Source organism: Mangifera indica, chromosome 3 (genome assembly GCF_011075055.1).
Source record: "Mangifera indica cultivar Alphonso chromosome 3, CATAS_Mindica_2.1, whole genome shotgun sequence".
Lineage (NCBI taxonomy): Eukaryota > Viridiplantae > Streptophyta > Magnoliopsida > Sapindales > Anacardiaceae > Mangifera > Mangifera indica.
The window spans coordinates 3390865-3407003 of NC_058139.1; the positions used below are offsets into that span (position 1 = coordinate 3390865).

Sequence of the window (16139 nt, forward strand, 5' to 3'; positions counted from 1 at the left end):
CAGAATAAAACCCCATTCACGTGTCTACTCTACTAACTCATACTTGCCCGTTTCGTTTCCTCTGTCTGTAATAACAACCAAAAAAACAAAAACAGAGGAGAAAGATTATTATAATATTCCGTTAAATTAAAAAAAAAAAAACAAACAAACTCATCTCTTTATTCATTTATACGAAAAAAATCGAAAAGAGAGAAGATGATATGAAGCAGTAGCACAAGAATCTCTCTCTTTTAGTCTCCACAATGGAGGAGACTTTTGCATGATTATTCTTCCCCCCAAACCAACAACTAAACCCCCAAAAATGGTTGAGCCGACTCAGCAACTCGATGTACTGTCATGGCTCAAAACCCTACCTTTAGCCCCTGAATTTCACCCTACTTTGGCCGAGTTTCAAGATCCAATTGCATACATTTTCAAGATCGAGAAAGAAGCTTCTCAATATGGCATCTGCAAAATCGTTCCGCCGGTACCGCCTGCTCCCAGAAAAACCGCTATTTCTAACCTTAATCGGTCCTTAGCCGAGCGTGCTGCAGCTACTGGTGCTAGTTCAACTTCTAGTTCCACCTCCGGTCCCACATTTACTACCCGCCAGCAACAGATCGGGTTTTGTCCGCGAAAACCACGTCCGGTTCTGAAACCGGTTTGGGAGAGTGGCGAATATTATACTTTTCAGCAATTTGAAACCAAAGCTAAGAATTTTGAAAAAACTTACTTGAAGAAATGCAACAGCAAGAAGACTCCCCTTTCTGCTCTTGAAATCGAGAGCTTGTACTGGAAAGCCACCGTGGATAAACCGTTTTCCGTGGAATATGCTAACGACATGCCGGGTTCAGCTTTTATGCCGGTTCGGAACAGCCAGGAAGTGGTTGGGGAAGTTGTGACGGTTGGTGAGACGGCGTGGAATATGAGGGGAGTTTCTAGGGCAAAAGGGTCATTGTTGAGGTTTATGAAGGAGGAAATTCCGGGAGTTACTTCACCTATGGTTTATATAGCTATGATGTTTAGTTGGTTCGCTTGGCACGCGGAGGATCATGACTTGCATAGCTTGAATTACTTGCATATAGGTGCTAGTAAGACTTGGTATGGTGTGCCCATGGATGCTGCCAATGCGTTTGAGGAGGTGGTTAGAGTTCATGGATATGGAGGAGAAATTAATCCTCTTGGTGAGTCTGTTACTGCTTTCAAATAAGTTGTTAGCATTTAAATGCTTAGAGTACATATTTTAGGTTTGGAGCATTGTTAAAATATTCTTATAGTGTGCTCTATTTCTTCAGAATAACTTGCAATGCTAATAGGGGTTAGATTTTTTAGAGGCTTGCAGGATTGTGTTCTGGTTTATAACTATAAAATCCTTAATTTCAATAGAGAAGCAACTCACTTACAATTAGGGCATGATACTAGAATTTTATGTTTTTCTTTAGATCTGCTGATCAACTCACTTTTATTTTTTATTTTGTTTTTTTATCAGTTACTTTTGCTACTCTTGGTGAGAAAACAACGATTATGTCACCTGAAGTATTTGTTAGTGCAGGGGTTCCATGCTGCAGGTAACCCTTGCTCACTGTTTTTCTTCTTCTTCTCCCTGCCTATTGCTTCTCACTGTGATCTTTCAGCATTTAGCTATTTTCTTTAAGTTGCATTTGGAGCCTAAGTAGTTACCTGCAGAGTCTGTGATGCCTATAGCTTGAAAGTCACTTTGATCATATTTATATAAGAATAATTTCAATCAAATTTATGGTCTAAGATGAAATGATCTTTCAAAAGAGAAATAATCAAGCAAAACTGACAGTCTGAGGTGAAAATCTCTTTCTGATTTTCCTTGAATTCATCTGTGATCTCTTTTCTTTTTTTGAGGAGAAATTCTCAATTTACAACTTGGGAATGATCTTTCAACCCATTACAATTATATCTCACGAAGTTTTTTATTGCAAGCCCTTGATCTCTTGATTTGAGGCATGAACGCAATTATTTGCTTCTTACGGCATCAATTTCTTCAAATCAGGTTAGTGCAAAATGCTGGAGAGTTTGTTGTCACTTTTCCCAGGGCCTATCATATGGGATTTAGTCATGGTAAGGTGCATTTGAAAATTTCAACAAGTTATGTTCTGATTAAAGTATTTTTTATTTTTATTAATTGAAGAATCTTATTTCATTTGTTTGAATTTGTGGCATTAGGATTTAACTGTGGGGAGGCAGCCAATATTGCAACTCCTGAATGGTTAAACATTGCTAAAGCTGCTGCTATTCGAAGAGCTTCGATCAATTATCCACCAATGGTTTCTCATTTTCAGTTACTCTATGATCTTGCTATAGCATTGCATTCAAGGTATGCTTTGTATAGATTTCTAACTTTTATCCTGCCTACTTTGCTGGCTGTGTTTTTCTACTACTTTTGCCATTGCCCTTCAGTGTGTATTTTGCCATCTCTGATTGATCTAATTCAGACCTAGAGTTAGTGGATTTAATATGCTTTGATATACTTGCTGGAGGAGATTGTTACAATTTATTGAACTTGCTTATGAAATTTGATTCCTGTGTTTCCTTCTTGTTATTAGCCTGTATTTGGTATATGCTGAGAGTATATAGCCTTTTAGTGTGCATTTTGCCATCTCCGACACAAAGTTATTCTTAAGGATAAATTTGCTGAGAGTAGTTCCTTTACATGTAAAAAATTTTGCCAAAACTGCTTGTTCAAAAGCTGGAAGTACTGTACATACAAGTGTAGAGTTTGTTACTAATCACAGTTCCTCTCAGTTGTTTTATTTTCTTAATTGCAGAGTTCCTATAGCCATTAATGCTAAACCACGGAGTTCTCGACTAAAAGATAAGAACAAGGATGAAGGAGAAAAATTGGTTAAAGTATTATTTGTGCAGGATGTGGCACACAGTTGTGAACTTCTTCATAATCTTGGGAATGGATCTTCTATAGTTCTTCTACCAGAAAGTTCTTCAGATATATTAGGAGTAAATCCCAGGATGGGTGTTGGTCTAGGCAGTTACAAAGAAGCAGTTAAAACCTCCAGAGATTTAGTTTGTAATGATTTCATGCTAGGCAAGAACAATGGAATAAAGCCTGCCAAAGGTTTCTATTCTGTGAAAGGAAAACTCACTTCTTTGTACGGAAGAAACTCATTAAATGGAGCTGATAATATATCCACTTGGACTCCTCACATACTGTCCACCAAGACTGAAAGAGAAGATACCATTCAAGTTGATCAGTTGTCAAATCAGAGACTGTTTTCTTGTGCCACATGTGGAATTTTGAGCTTTGCCTGTGTCGCTGTTGTTCAACCTCGAGAACCGACTGCTAGATATCTCATGTCATCTGCTTGTAGCTTCTTTAATGATTGGATTGCTAGTTCTGGAGTAACTAGTGATGGGTTCAATGTAGCTGGTGCGGATGCAGTCACTTCTGAGCTGAATTCTTGTCCAAGTAGGTTAAATGTTGCATTTTTCCTTTTTAGCTTCTTCTTGGCAGATTTTACTTGGTGGTTTGACGTATGATATATATGTAACTTAAGAAAGCATCAAGGAAAAGAAGACTTGCCATAAATAAAATTTCCTTCCTGGTATACATTTTGGCATGATAAAACTGCGGAGTGGTTACAGGTCTCTTTCCAACATACACACATGCAGACACGCCCTTATCTGGGCATATAGGTTTTATCATGTAGATGAGTACACGCCATTATAATTATTAGTTGTATCAGCAATGTTTGGTCTGGACTTTAGAAATTTCTCTCAACATATTGCTTGTTTTCCTATAAGAAAAATAAAAGAGAAACATATAGCTTCTTATTCATGGATGTGATACTTTTTATAGATATATACATGGGTGTGACTGAGTCATGAAAGCTACTTAGTTCTACAGTTGACATAGATATCATTCTATTGTTTTCTCTTGGGAAGACTTCTTTTTTTTTTTTCTAATAAATGATTCCACTTGTCCTTGCTGCTACTCTTTGTTTTAAACATTTTGTTTTATTTGTTGAAAAAATCAGGATGGATGGGAAAGAGAAGTCCACATAGCTTATATGATGTTCCTGTTAAATCTTTTCACCAAATTCCAGTGGTAGATCAAAGTAACAGAATGGTTTCTGATGCAGAAATAAAAAGAGAAACTTCTGCTCTTGGCCTGTTAGCTATGACTTATGGAAATTCATCTGATTCTGAGGAAGATCAGGTCAAACTAGATGTTTCTCTTGATGTGAATGAAACTAACATGACAAAGTGTTCACCAGAACAAAAATACGAGCAAGATTTTCATGGTGATGCAACTGGAAGTCACAGTCTCTCATTAACCAGAGTTGATTGTCAGGATGAAGCTCCACTCCAGACCATTGACTGCTTTGGGGTACCTGGATTTAGAAGAGCTGATTTCAAAGCGAGAAGTCCTCAAGATTCTGAATGCTCTGTAGAATTTAAAATTGATAATCCAGATTTGTCTAAATCAAATGATTTGAATGGCCCACTTGGAGATACAATGATGGCATTGCATTCTTCAAATTTCTCTCCAGATTTCCATGGTGCTGATAATATGGAGTTAAGCAAGGCCGTTGTACCAGTGAAGAACACAGATATGCCTTTTACGCCAAGATCTGATGAAGACTCTTCTCGAATGCATGTCTTCTGTCTTGAGCATGCTGTGGAAGTAGAACAGCAACTTTCTTCAAGTGGAGGGGTGCATATAATGCTTCTTTGTCATCCAGGTGTGTTGCGTTGTAGCTTATTATGAGGCAATCATTCATACATACAATGAACACCTTTACCTTGCCCCCACTCCCACCCTCACTTTTATTTTAAGAAATCATTGAATTGTGACAGAATGAAGAGCAGTTATTTATGAATATTTAATATGTATAGTTTTAAATTATTTTAGTGATTCCATAGTGATAAATTTTGTTAACTACAGATGATGAGATTACTCCACTAATATTAACTAGGTGAATTTTGTGTTTGTTTCACTAATCTTGTTTTTATAAAACGCTGGATCTGCACTAATTTGTGCAATGATAAGACCACTTTGAGATTAAGATTCTAATACTTCTATCGATCAGTTTACAGTTTAGCTTTCTAGTTCACCCTGTGTGCTCCGGAATTTGTGAGCACTTGGAAGTTATGATAATCTATCACACAGAAGTAGAGATGATGCTATGTAAGAAAGTTGCAGTATACTGAATGAATATGACTTGTTGCATTTTATTTTGTAGTATCCCTGGTGTGGTGTGGAATTCTTGGTCTCAAGTAGCAGCCACTACCAATTGAACTGTTTCTTCCTTGATTTTTCTATCATATACAGGATAGGCTGTGATCAAAGTGATCAATATTGATCACGATGAATATAGGGCTTCCCTTTGTTGCTGAAGAGGATATTTATGTTTTCCTATCAAGATAACCACACATAGATGTTTAAAATTCCACTAAAGTAATCAGTAGTTCTTAAAAGAGCAGTTTTGAATTCTATTCCATTTAATAATTCATGATTTATCTGTAAAAACACACGCAGAGTATCCCAAGATTGTGGCTGAAGCAAAGTCAGCGGCTGAAGAACTGGGACTTGATTTTTTCGGGAATGATATCTCATTCAGGAATGCCACCAAAGAGGATGAGGAGAGGATCCATTTGGCTCTGGATAGTGAGGATGCATTACCTGGGAATGGGGACTGGACTGTAAAGCTGGGAATTAATCTCTTTTATAGTGCCAACCTCAGTCGCTCTTCTCTTTACACTAAACAGATGCCATACAATTCAGTTATATATAATGCATTTGGCCGTAATTCTCTGGCTAGCTCACCTACAAAAGGCAGTTATGGGAGACGATCTGGCAGGCAGAGAAAGGTTGTCGCAGGGAAATGGTGTGGAAAAGTTTGGATGTCAAATCAGGTTCACCCCTTTCTAACACAACAGGACCCTGAGGATCAAGAACAAGAGAATGAAAGGGGCTTCCGTAGTTGGGCGACAGTGGATGAGAAATTTGAGACAAAATCTGAAACTACTTGGCCAGCTGAATTTACTTTGGTGACAAGAAAGCTAAGTAAGAAGAGGAAAATACCAGTGCAGAGCAGGTCAATGAAGTTCAAATATATTGATTCAGAAGATGCAGGTTCAGATGATTCACAGGAGGATGACTATCATTTACAGCAGAGAACAGTTCTCAGAAGAAAGCCATCCAGCATTATGGAAGGAGAGGATGGAAGCTCATATGACTCACTGGAGGATAATTCTCATCCACAGGAGCAGACTATTCCTAGAAGAAAGCAAGCCAGAAGTATTGACAGAGAAGTTGAAGTCTTGAATGATTTACTGAAGAACCCTCTTAAGCAGTATAGAAGGCTTCCTAAGAGCAGGCAAGCCCAATGCATTGCTAGAGAAGATGATTTACCTGAGGAGAGTACTCTGAAGCAGTATAGGAGGATTCCTAGGAGCAAGCAAGCCAAATATATTGAGGGAGAGGATGCAGTTTTGGATGACTACCTTGAAGATATTGCTCATAAGCAACATAAAAGAAATCCCAAAACCAAGCAAGCAAAACGTATTGAGAGAGAAGACACAGTTTCAGATGGTTCAGTGGAGGATGGTTCTCATAAATTACAGCATAGAAGGATTATGAAGGGCAAGCAAGCAAAATATACTGGGAGAAAAGATTCAGTTTCAGATGGTTCACTGGAGGATAACTATCAGTTGCAGCGTAGAAAGATCCGGAAAAGCAAGCAAACCAAATGTGTGGAGAGAGAAGATGCAGTTTCAGATGATTCACTGGAGGATAATTCTATACAGTTACATAGGAGGATTCCAAATAGCAAGCAAGCCAAATGGATTGAGAGAGAAGATGCAGTTTCAGATGATTCAATGGAGGGAAATTCTCATCATCTGCACGATAGAATTCCCAAAAGAAAGAAAGCAAAGTGGATTGAGAGAGAAGATGCAATTTCAGAAGATTATCTGGAGCATAATTTTCATAAGCAGCATAGGAGGACTCCTAGAAACATGCGAGCCAAATGCATGGAGGTGGAAGATGCTGCTTCGTATGATTCAGCTGAGGATGATAGTCAACTGCTTAAGAGGAACCCGAGAGGCAAAAAGACCAAGTTTATTGAGAGGGAAGATGCTATGTCATATGATTCGGCAGAGGATAATTCTCATCGGCAACCTGGGAGGATTCTTAGAAGTAAGCAAGTGAAAACGGAAAAGCTTCGTAAAAAGAAACAAGAGACCCCTTGGACTATGAAGCCTGGAAAACGTAATCTGGCAAAGCTAGAGACCCCTCGGCAAATGAAACAAGGGACTGCCCGGCAGCGTAATACTAAAAGTTTGCAGAATGCCAAACAATTTGATTCATTTATTGAAGAGGAGACTGAGGGTGGACCTAGCACTCGTCTTCGGAAAAGAATACCAAAACCTACGAAACAGTCAGATTCCAAATTAAAAGATAAAAAGCAAACTAGCAAAAAGAAAGTGAAGAATGCTTCAGCTGGGAGGGCTCCGGGTAGTCTTAGCAATGCAAAAAATAAGGACGAGGAAGCAGAATACCAGTGTGACTTGGAGGGTTGCACCATGACTTTTGGGTCAAAACCAGAGCTGGCTCTACACAAAAGAAACATATGTCCAGTAAAGGGATGTGGTAAAAAGTTTTTCTCGCACAAGTACTTAGTACAGCACCGCCGAGTTCATCTGGATGAACGCCCCCTTAAATGCCCATGGAAGGGTTGCAAGATGTCATTCAAATGGGCATGGGCACGCACGGAACACATTAGGGTTCATACAGGTGCTCGTCCTTACGTGTGCGGCGAGGCTGGCTGTGGGCAGACATTCCGGTTTGTGTCAGATTTCAGCCGTCACAAGCGGAAGACAGGTCATTCCACTAAGAAAACCAGAGGATAGTGTAAAAAAAGGTGTTAACCATTGCTAATGAACCTTAAGTTAGTCGGTTAGAATTTCGGTTAGTGTAATTGTGAATTGTCATTCAGAGCAACGATTAAATTTGTGTTAACCTGGTGGTGGTGCTTCATTGGGCCAATTTAATTATCAATTGCTTTGATTTGGAAAACAGATTTTCAGGAAATCATGTTGCCTTCTTTATTAACCATTTTGTGTAGCAGTGCTGTTTTAGATTATTGGTGTTTGCATGGATTTTACTGGTATATTATCAGTTTAGCCAGTTTCCTTAAGAGAGACATCTTTCTGAAGCAGGAAGGAATATATGTAAGCGTAAATATACAGCAACTGTATTCCATTACATCCATTAGACTAAGACAGCATAATTCTATGTTGTCCATACTTAAATCTGATTCCAACACTGTTTCCCTTAATGCAGCGAAAAGGAAAATTAATCCATAAATCCTTCTAATTTTTTATATGGGATTAAAATAATAATAATAATAATAAAATGCAGTGTTTTTAGCAGATATAATAAGGGAAAATTAAATTAAATGCCTAAAATGTAAATACTCGAAATAAAAATACCCAATTTTATTTTATCTATATTAAGCAAAAATGTCTTTCCAATGGGAAAAGACTAAAATATCCCTCTAGTAAAAATGAAATGGAAAATCCACACAAACCTAAGTTACGCAAATCCAACACCTGTTGACCTATTGCGGTAATTTTTGTCAGATTTTGCTGGTTTTTCAATCACCAAAATGATTCAAAATGTTAGTAAATTAATCCTTATCATGATTTATACATTTTAGTGTGAATATTTAAGTGATTTGATGCAGTTTTTAGATGTTTTTGGATTAGGGTTTTGAATTAAAAAATTTGATGAAATGACTTGATTCATTAGAGTTTTAGATCAATTCTCTTAGAGTTTTTATGTTAAAATAAATGTAAAGTTGATTTATGATGAAATCAGATTCAAAAAATAAAGTTTGGGTGATGAAATCTCACCATGCGCAATCAGCATCGTCACCGTGCGAATTCGCATGGTAACGTCATGGAGATGGGGAGGTGTTTTGAATTTTTCAAAGTTTTTCCACTATGCAAGTTTGTAAAGTGGGAGGCAAATTGTTATTTTTAAAAACTTTTCACTACTTTATTTGGCATGGATGAGAATGGGGCCGGGTGATATTTTTCATTTTTGGGCTAATTCTTTTTTTAATATTTTAGAGTTTTAGAACTTATAGATTTTAAATTTGATATTTATTTTAAGGTTTTCGATTATGTAGATTTTAAATTTAAGATTTATTTTTCTGAATAATATACTTATCGTGAAAATTGATTTCATTTTTATTATATAAGTGATATAATTCTAATTTTTATCTTATCATAAATTGATTTTTTTCATTTGAACACAAAAATATAAAATTCTTTTTTAAATAAACTTATAGTTTTAAATATTGAGTAAAATTAAAAATTTAAATTATGTAAAAAGAAATATAAGAGTGAGAGTTTATATAAAAACAGTATAAGATGGTTTTAATATTAAAAAAAAAAAAAAAGGATTTTTCGCTTAAGAGTTAAGACTTTAAAATGGGACATTTTTTCATTAAACACGTGTATATGCTAATTAATTTCCCATAAGGCCAAACAACTATTTCCCATATGCAAACCTAATATTTTATTTTTTATTATCGAAAATCTAATTATGTATCTATTTGTTAAATTTTATTATTATTATTAAAGATAAAATTATTATTTATAAAAATATTTAAAAATAAAAATTTGTTATAATGTTACCCTTAAGTTTAAAAACTAATAAATTTTTTCCTACCTAAAGTTTAAAAAATCCAAATTTTTTCTTTGGGTTTTTCCAAGGTGTTGTTGGTGGCTAGAGACAATGTTGAAGGTGATATTCTCTCTCCCTCTCAACTTTTTCATCAATCTTATTATGTTTTTGGCCAACCTTGACTAATGAGAACTGGAACTGAACGCATTCTTTCGTCTCTCGATGAAAACGATGATTTATTTGAAGATAAACAATTCGTTTTTGTTAGTTGGTTTTGTCTGTCAATGATGATTGAAAATGAAAAATTGCTAAGAGAAAAGCCAAGTGGGAGAGAGAACGTTGTCGGTAATGTCTAAAAAAACCCTAAATGGAGATGAAGTTTTTTAAACATTAAATGGAGAAATTATTAGTTTTTAAACTTAAAAGATAAAAATATGATAAATTTTTAGTTCTTTAAATTTATTTATTAAATAATAATTTTATTTTTGATAATAATAATAAAATTGGATAAATAGATGACCATTTTAATTTTACGAAACCTTGGGTGGGCATAGTAATTTGGCCTTCCTATGATAAGCTACGGGCTACAGCTACAGCTAGGATGACTGCAGTCTTAAGTAAGGCACTCAAGTTATATAAACGCATAGCCTGAAACCCTCCTTTACTTACCTTACTTTTCAGTTCACAAAATCTCACCTTACTCTACCCTAATTAGGGTTTGAAATGTTGTAAAAATAATTATGGAAGTCTCCGAATCAAATCCTGTACCAAATCTTTGTAATGATAACACAAACCCTCAATTAGGGTTGCAATCTTCTTCTTCTACTACTATTAAATCTGATCTCGATCGTTCACCCTCTGATCTTGATCACACGGCGGAGCTAGTGGAAGAGTGTCAGAATCTGGATTTGGGGGACGCCGAAGAGAAGAGTTCAAATAAAGAAGAGGAGGAAGAAGGCAGCAACAGTGATGATATTAATAAGAATGTAAGTGAAGTTGAGGATGAGAATGAGAACGAGAACGAGTTTGAGAATGAAAATCAGATAATAAAAAAGTACCCATACCCGGTTAGACCAGATGCAGAAGATTGCGCATATTATATGAAGAATGGATGTTGCAAATTTGGATCTAATTGCAAGTTTAACCATCCTGCCCGTAGGAAAAGCCAGGTGATTGCTTTATGCTTCTTTCATTGACCTACTTTTGTGGGAGAATTTAGTGAGATTACCTTTTTGTGATTGGGATTAATTCGTTTTAGGCTAACCGTCTTTGCTGATAAACTGAAATCCCTGTGACATAGTAAATAGTTAAAAGATAATTGTTAATTATATCGTAGTGTCTCAATAGGAATGTGTAGGTTTTCTCACTCTTGAGATTTCTGTTGTCTTAAAGGTTGCGAAAGAGAAGGTGAAGGAAACGGAAGAGTTAGCGGAGAAGCCAGGACAGAGCCAGATAGAATGCAAGGTTAGTATATTTTTACTTTTAAATAACTGAGTTTTGAAACTTATTTTTAACTCCTTATAAAAAGATTAGCTTTTGCAAGAAAGGAAAATTTCAATTAATTAATAATTTGTGTTAGTTACTTTGGTTTAATTGGTTTAACACAATTCCAAAATTTTTAGTAGCTTTGGCTTTCATCTGAGAAGAAATCATCTGAAAAGTAAGCCATAGTTTCAGTTAAATATGATAACCGTATTACATGAAATACTTGTCATTTCTATTGGTTGTCGTTATTTATTGAATTTTTGTTATGGCCTAACATGGACCTCCTATTTAGCTTCTGTCACTGTGAGAGGCATGGCTTTAGGATAGCCTGTCAATATAGAATGCATGTAATGCTACTGTGTCTGATCTCAAATATTTGGTGTGCAATATCTTGTATTTTTTCTTTTCTAAAACTTGGGTAAAATGTAAATATTTTTATTTCTCCTGCTGAGTTAAAAAAATTCCCACATTGTTTCACCTTACAAATAGCTTTAGTGTTGTTCTGTTGAAATCATGTGTTGCCATAAATAAATTTCCCTTTTCATTGTCTCTTTGTTGACTCTAGGATAGGATCATGTGATTATTTGTTATAGAACAATTTTGCGCTTTTGAAGGTAGGAAGGCGATGATTTTATGGAATTGCTGTGTCATGGAAATTTTTGGTGTTATAAATTTACTCTTGAGCTATCTGCAGTATTACCTGAAGACAGGAGGTTGTAAGTTTGGGAAGGCATGCAGATTCAGTCACACAAGAGTAAAATCACCGGTTGTGCCAATTTTAGAGCTCAATTTTTTGGGTTTGCCTATTCGGCCGGTATGACTTTTCTAGATCTTTTAAATAATTTTATGAATCTTTGTTCGTCCTGGCTATTTATGATTTACCTTTAATCGCATGTGAAGATCACAAATCTGCTTGAGAGTAAAATATATTATTTTAAAATTTTAATTCACTGCAGGGAGAGAAAGAGTGTCCCTTTTACATGCGTAATGGCTCCTGCAAGTATGGATCTAATTGCAGATTTAATCATCCTGATCCCACAGCTGTTGGTGGCTCTGACTCTCCTTCAGGACGTGATAATGATGGATCCATCTCCTCTCAAGTTGTGTCACAAACAAGTCTAGGATCCTGGTCATCACCAATGGTTTTAAATGAGACGCCATCCTTTGTGCAAATGATTTATCCACCAAGCCAAGTGGCTGCATCACAAAAGGCTGAATGGAATGGTTATCAGGTACTAGCTTTGCTGTTTTCCTTATTCATTTTTATTAATTCAATCTATCTGTAGCAATTTTTCTGTGTCTATCCTCTTTTGAATATTTTCATTTCCAAATCCTGTAACATCTACGAAGTCCTTGCAGATTTTCTTTCTGCTTAATTTTGAATCCTATTTATAGTGCCCTTGATGTTTTTTAGGATTTTCCAGACTGCTGAGCCATTTAATGTTTTGTTCTAGCTGCTTAAATTTAATCTTACATATAAAATCCACTTTTCTGTCTGGTTATCATGTATCCTTTTCCTTAAAATGTTCAAATGTGGTTATAGTTTTATCTTTTTATTTTTTTTATTCACAGTAAATATAAGTTAACAGAGCCTATTCTTTATATTACTAGAAGTAATTCTGCTTACTGTTGTCTCTAAAGTTCAGTCAAGTACACGTCAGTACTTTTTCCCATTGTTTTGATCTGTTTGTGGCGTGTCAAGGGTCCTCTAATTCCACCAGAAAGGAGTATAAATCCAACCCCTGCATATGCCATGAAACTGCCAGTGGTAGAAACAAATGTATATACACATCAACAGCAACAGATGTTAGCTGATGAATTCCCAGAACGACCTGGCCAGCCTGATTGCAGTTACTTCCTAAAAACTGGGGACTGTAAGTTCAGACACAACTGCAAATATCATCATCCAAAGAATCGCACCTCAAAGTCACAACCATGTGCTCTCAGTGATAAGGGTTTACCACTAAGACCTGTAAGTTTTTGTTTGTCTTTTGAGCTTTGCTCTTTATGATGATATATATACTGAAAAAATATTCAGAAGATCACACTATTTTAATGTATGAAGCGATGTGAAATGACAGGCTGCACAAAAGAAAAAAAAACAATTCTCTACAATTTCAAGATTTTGAAAATTTATTTCTCTATTTGTGTTTGGCAGCGAACTATTGTGTTAAAATGACTCAGCTCTTTTTTATTTTAATTTCTTTAGTATTACTAATGTGCTCTTATATTTTACACTAGGACTAAAGATGGCAAATTGTTCGGTTCCACATATTGTAGGAAAATATTCTGAATGTTGCATGATCCCCAGAAAGCAGTTGATCACAGACCAACTTTTTGCTACCATGTAGATTTGAAAGTCAATCAGACATTTGATAATAGAAACAGTAGGACTGTTAAAATTGATCTTGCAAAAACCTCTGTGAAGTACCTCTCTAAATGACACTCCCCTACAAGTGTTGTAATATGTTTGCTTCCTATAATATTTTGACTATATTTTTCTATTTTTCAGCCATGAGAATCTAATCATCAATTAAATCCCATTTCAGTAACTGCTTTCTTTTATGACTCCTGACTCTTTAGTTTTTTGTTTGTGAAACCAGGGTCAAAATATCTGTTCGCATTACAGCCGCTACGGCATTTGCAAGTTTGGCCCCGCTTGTAAATTTGACCACCCAGTTCAGCTGGCAGTTTCTTCGACTGAATCTGGAGTTGATTCACTTGCCCATTTTGGCAATTCTGCAACAGTGGAAGAGACAGGAGGGTCTGCAAATGGAACTGATAATCAAATTCATCAGCCAGTGTAAAATATTTTTTTTGTTTCAATTCAAGGGCTCTGTCGCGTTTAGGAGGATTTTTGTTGTCTTTGACATGGAAAGTTCTTCTGTTTAACCATTTTAGTTATGGTGCCACATGCTTTTCATAGGGTGGCTCTAGGTATATTTATATCATGCTGTGTTACTACTACAAGCCAAAGCGAATCAGGATACATAACTTACATTTGCTTCAATGGAGTATATCTTAAATCAACTCACGTAAAAGGGTTTATATTATTTTATTTATTATTTAAAAAAAAAAAAGTTGCTCTCTTTAATTCTGGTAAGAGATTTGAGCTTTCCCGCTTAGACAATGGTCAATCAGAGTCGGTTGGCGGAATATTTATTCATAGTTGAAATAATAAAGCATTTAACTGAATTTGAAGCTTCCTCGTTTTATTGCATTGCCATATAAGAAATGAAGATTAACACCATAGAATATCAAGGGAGAAAGAAATAATCTTTTAGCTTATACGAGCCAACAGAAGACTCATAAAACCATTAGACAACCGAGCTGAGTTTGTTCATATGAACAAAGAGAAATTATGCTTTTTATATCAATTTATTTTCCTTCTATTTGCCGATAATATAGCGAAGTTTTGAAATGAAAGACAAAATAATTCTCTGAAAGATGAAAGTGGATTCAAGTTCAACCACAGCAAAGCCACTTTCTCTGCATGAAATCACAGAAAAAAAAAAAAAAAAGCACTCGAAAATTAGAAAATTATACTCCTAGTAGTCCAAGTAAATCAAGCTTAAATCAATCTCTAACACATACCCTTAGAGACTTCTGATAGTAATCACTTTCACTTTCACTTCTTTTGTAGGCACTATCATTCCTTGGGGGGGTCGAAACTTTCCCACCATGGAGGCTAGCCTTTTTCTCATCTCGAGCCCTGTTGAATATTACGGTAAATCCTTCAGCTGTTGCTGGGTCATTGACATCCCACTCTCCAAACTTGGGCAATGGACGCCCTCTATCTTCCTGAAATAACACCCAAAAAAAAAAAAAAAAACAACACACACATTTAGAACATATAAATGAAAAATGAGAAAGTGAAAAGTTAAAAAACGAAGGATGTTACATACAGATGCCATGAATGTGGGAGAGAAGGTAAGTGTGATAAACAAGGAGATGAATAAAAAAAGGGAAGGGTTTTAATTATTTATAATTGGATTTGGAAGTAAACACGTACTTTTTTACGCGGCACCGATTAACTCTTAACTGTAGTTGCTTTCATCGAACCTTGGCTAGGCGTGTAGAATATCTTTCACGTCCGTAATCCACGCTACTTCACAAATATGAGTACAATTTTAGTTCCTATGGTCCTATCCCATGTCTCTCGTTTTTCATCTTTCTGCTGGCGCCAAACCAGTCATGATGAAAATACTCTCATCAGATCTACTAAACTAAGCAAGCGAGATGGAATTTGGGAAATTTGAAGAAACTCAATGATTCACACACACTAGAAAGCAATGGGTAGAATAAAATTATGAACAATATTGTGTACCCATTTTAGATACACAATTTATATATATGTTATTACATAATTAGATTTTACTTTATTTTTAATTTAAATCACGTGATAATATATATATATATATATATATACATATTTTATATAATATATTTTATATATATATATATATATATATATAAATATTTATATTTTGTATATAAAATAGATATACATAATTTTATGAATAATTAATTAAAATAGCCTTTTTTTCGTCCTTTACATACATATATAATCACTTTTTTTCCTATTTTATATATATAATCTAAAATATAAAATATTTAAAATACCCTTAGAGTTTGTACTTACCCAACCAAATATAAACTCTCCAATCGAAACATAAAACTCATCTATTCACCCAACAAAGATTGAGATATGAGATAGAAATATAAAATTTTTCAACAATTTTGACAATAAAAAAATTGTTCAAGTGGTTGACCAACCAATCCATTCAACCTACCTCAAATCTCATAATCTTCTTACCTCGGCCAATCCTTTTTTTCCTTCTATGATTAGGATGTGCACCCAATTGGGAATTCCTCTTGTTTTATTTCTCTGAAGACAGATCTTCTTATACATTGTTGGATTTTAGAGTTGGTATTAAAAATTGATTTGCTTAGATCAGTTACCTTATGATATAATGATGCTCTATTAAAA

General features: G+C 35.2%; 3 protein-coding genes across 4 annotated transcripts; 2 read left to right on the forward strand and 1 right to left on the reverse strand.

Annotated features, from left to right (window-relative positions):
* The first annotated feature begins 31 nt into the window (after positions 1 to 31).
* On the forward strand, positions 32 to 8083 carry LOC123212336 (lysine-specific demethylase REF6). 2 transcript variants are annotated; one of them, XM_044631437.1, is made up of 7 exons: positions 32 to 1163; positions 1469 to 1547; positions 2003 to 2070; positions 2176 to 2326; positions 2778 to 3433; positions 4002 to 4709; positions 5507 to 8083. In XM_044631437.1, the coding sequence occupies exons 1-7, from the start codon at positions 260 to 262 to the stop codon at positions 7879 to 7881; spliced, it is 4941 nt and encodes a 1646-aa protein (XP_044487372.1). In that variant the 5' UTR covers positions 32 to 259; the 3' UTR covers positions 7882 to 8083. The 2 variants fall into 2 exon arrangements, with proteins under 2 accessions (XP_044487372.1, XP_044487373.1); XM_044631438.1 differs by having other exon boundaries at positions 4107 to 4709.
* A 2219-nt stretch (positions 8084 to 10302) lies between these two features.
* Positions 10303 to 14179, forward strand: LOC123212338 (zinc finger CCCH domain-containing protein 67). Its single transcript, XM_044631441.1, has 6 exons — positions 10303 to 10833; positions 11057 to 11128; positions 11844 to 11963; positions 12106 to 12381; positions 12852 to 13121; positions 13753 to 14179. The coding sequence occupies exons 1-6, from the start codon at positions 10405 to 10407 to the stop codon at positions 13954 to 13956; spliced, it is 1371 nt and encodes a 456-aa protein (XP_044487376.1). The 5' UTR covers positions 10303 to 10404; the 3' UTR covers positions 13957 to 14179.
* Positions 14180 to 14340: 161 nt separating this feature from the next.
* On the reverse strand, positions 14341 to 15107 carry LOC123212339 (protein NOI4). The gene is made up of 3 exons (XM_044631442.1): positions 15055 to 15107; positions 14744 to 14950; positions 14341 to 14638 (listed from the first exon to the last, which is right to left on the reverse strand). Exons 1-3 carry the CDS (start codon positions 15061 to 15063, stop codon positions 14615 to 14617), a joined length of 240 nt encoding a protein of 79 aa, XP_044487377.1. The 5' UTR covers positions 15064 to 15107; the 3' UTR covers positions 14341 to 14614.
* Positions 15108 to 16139: the final 1032 nt, after the last annotated feature.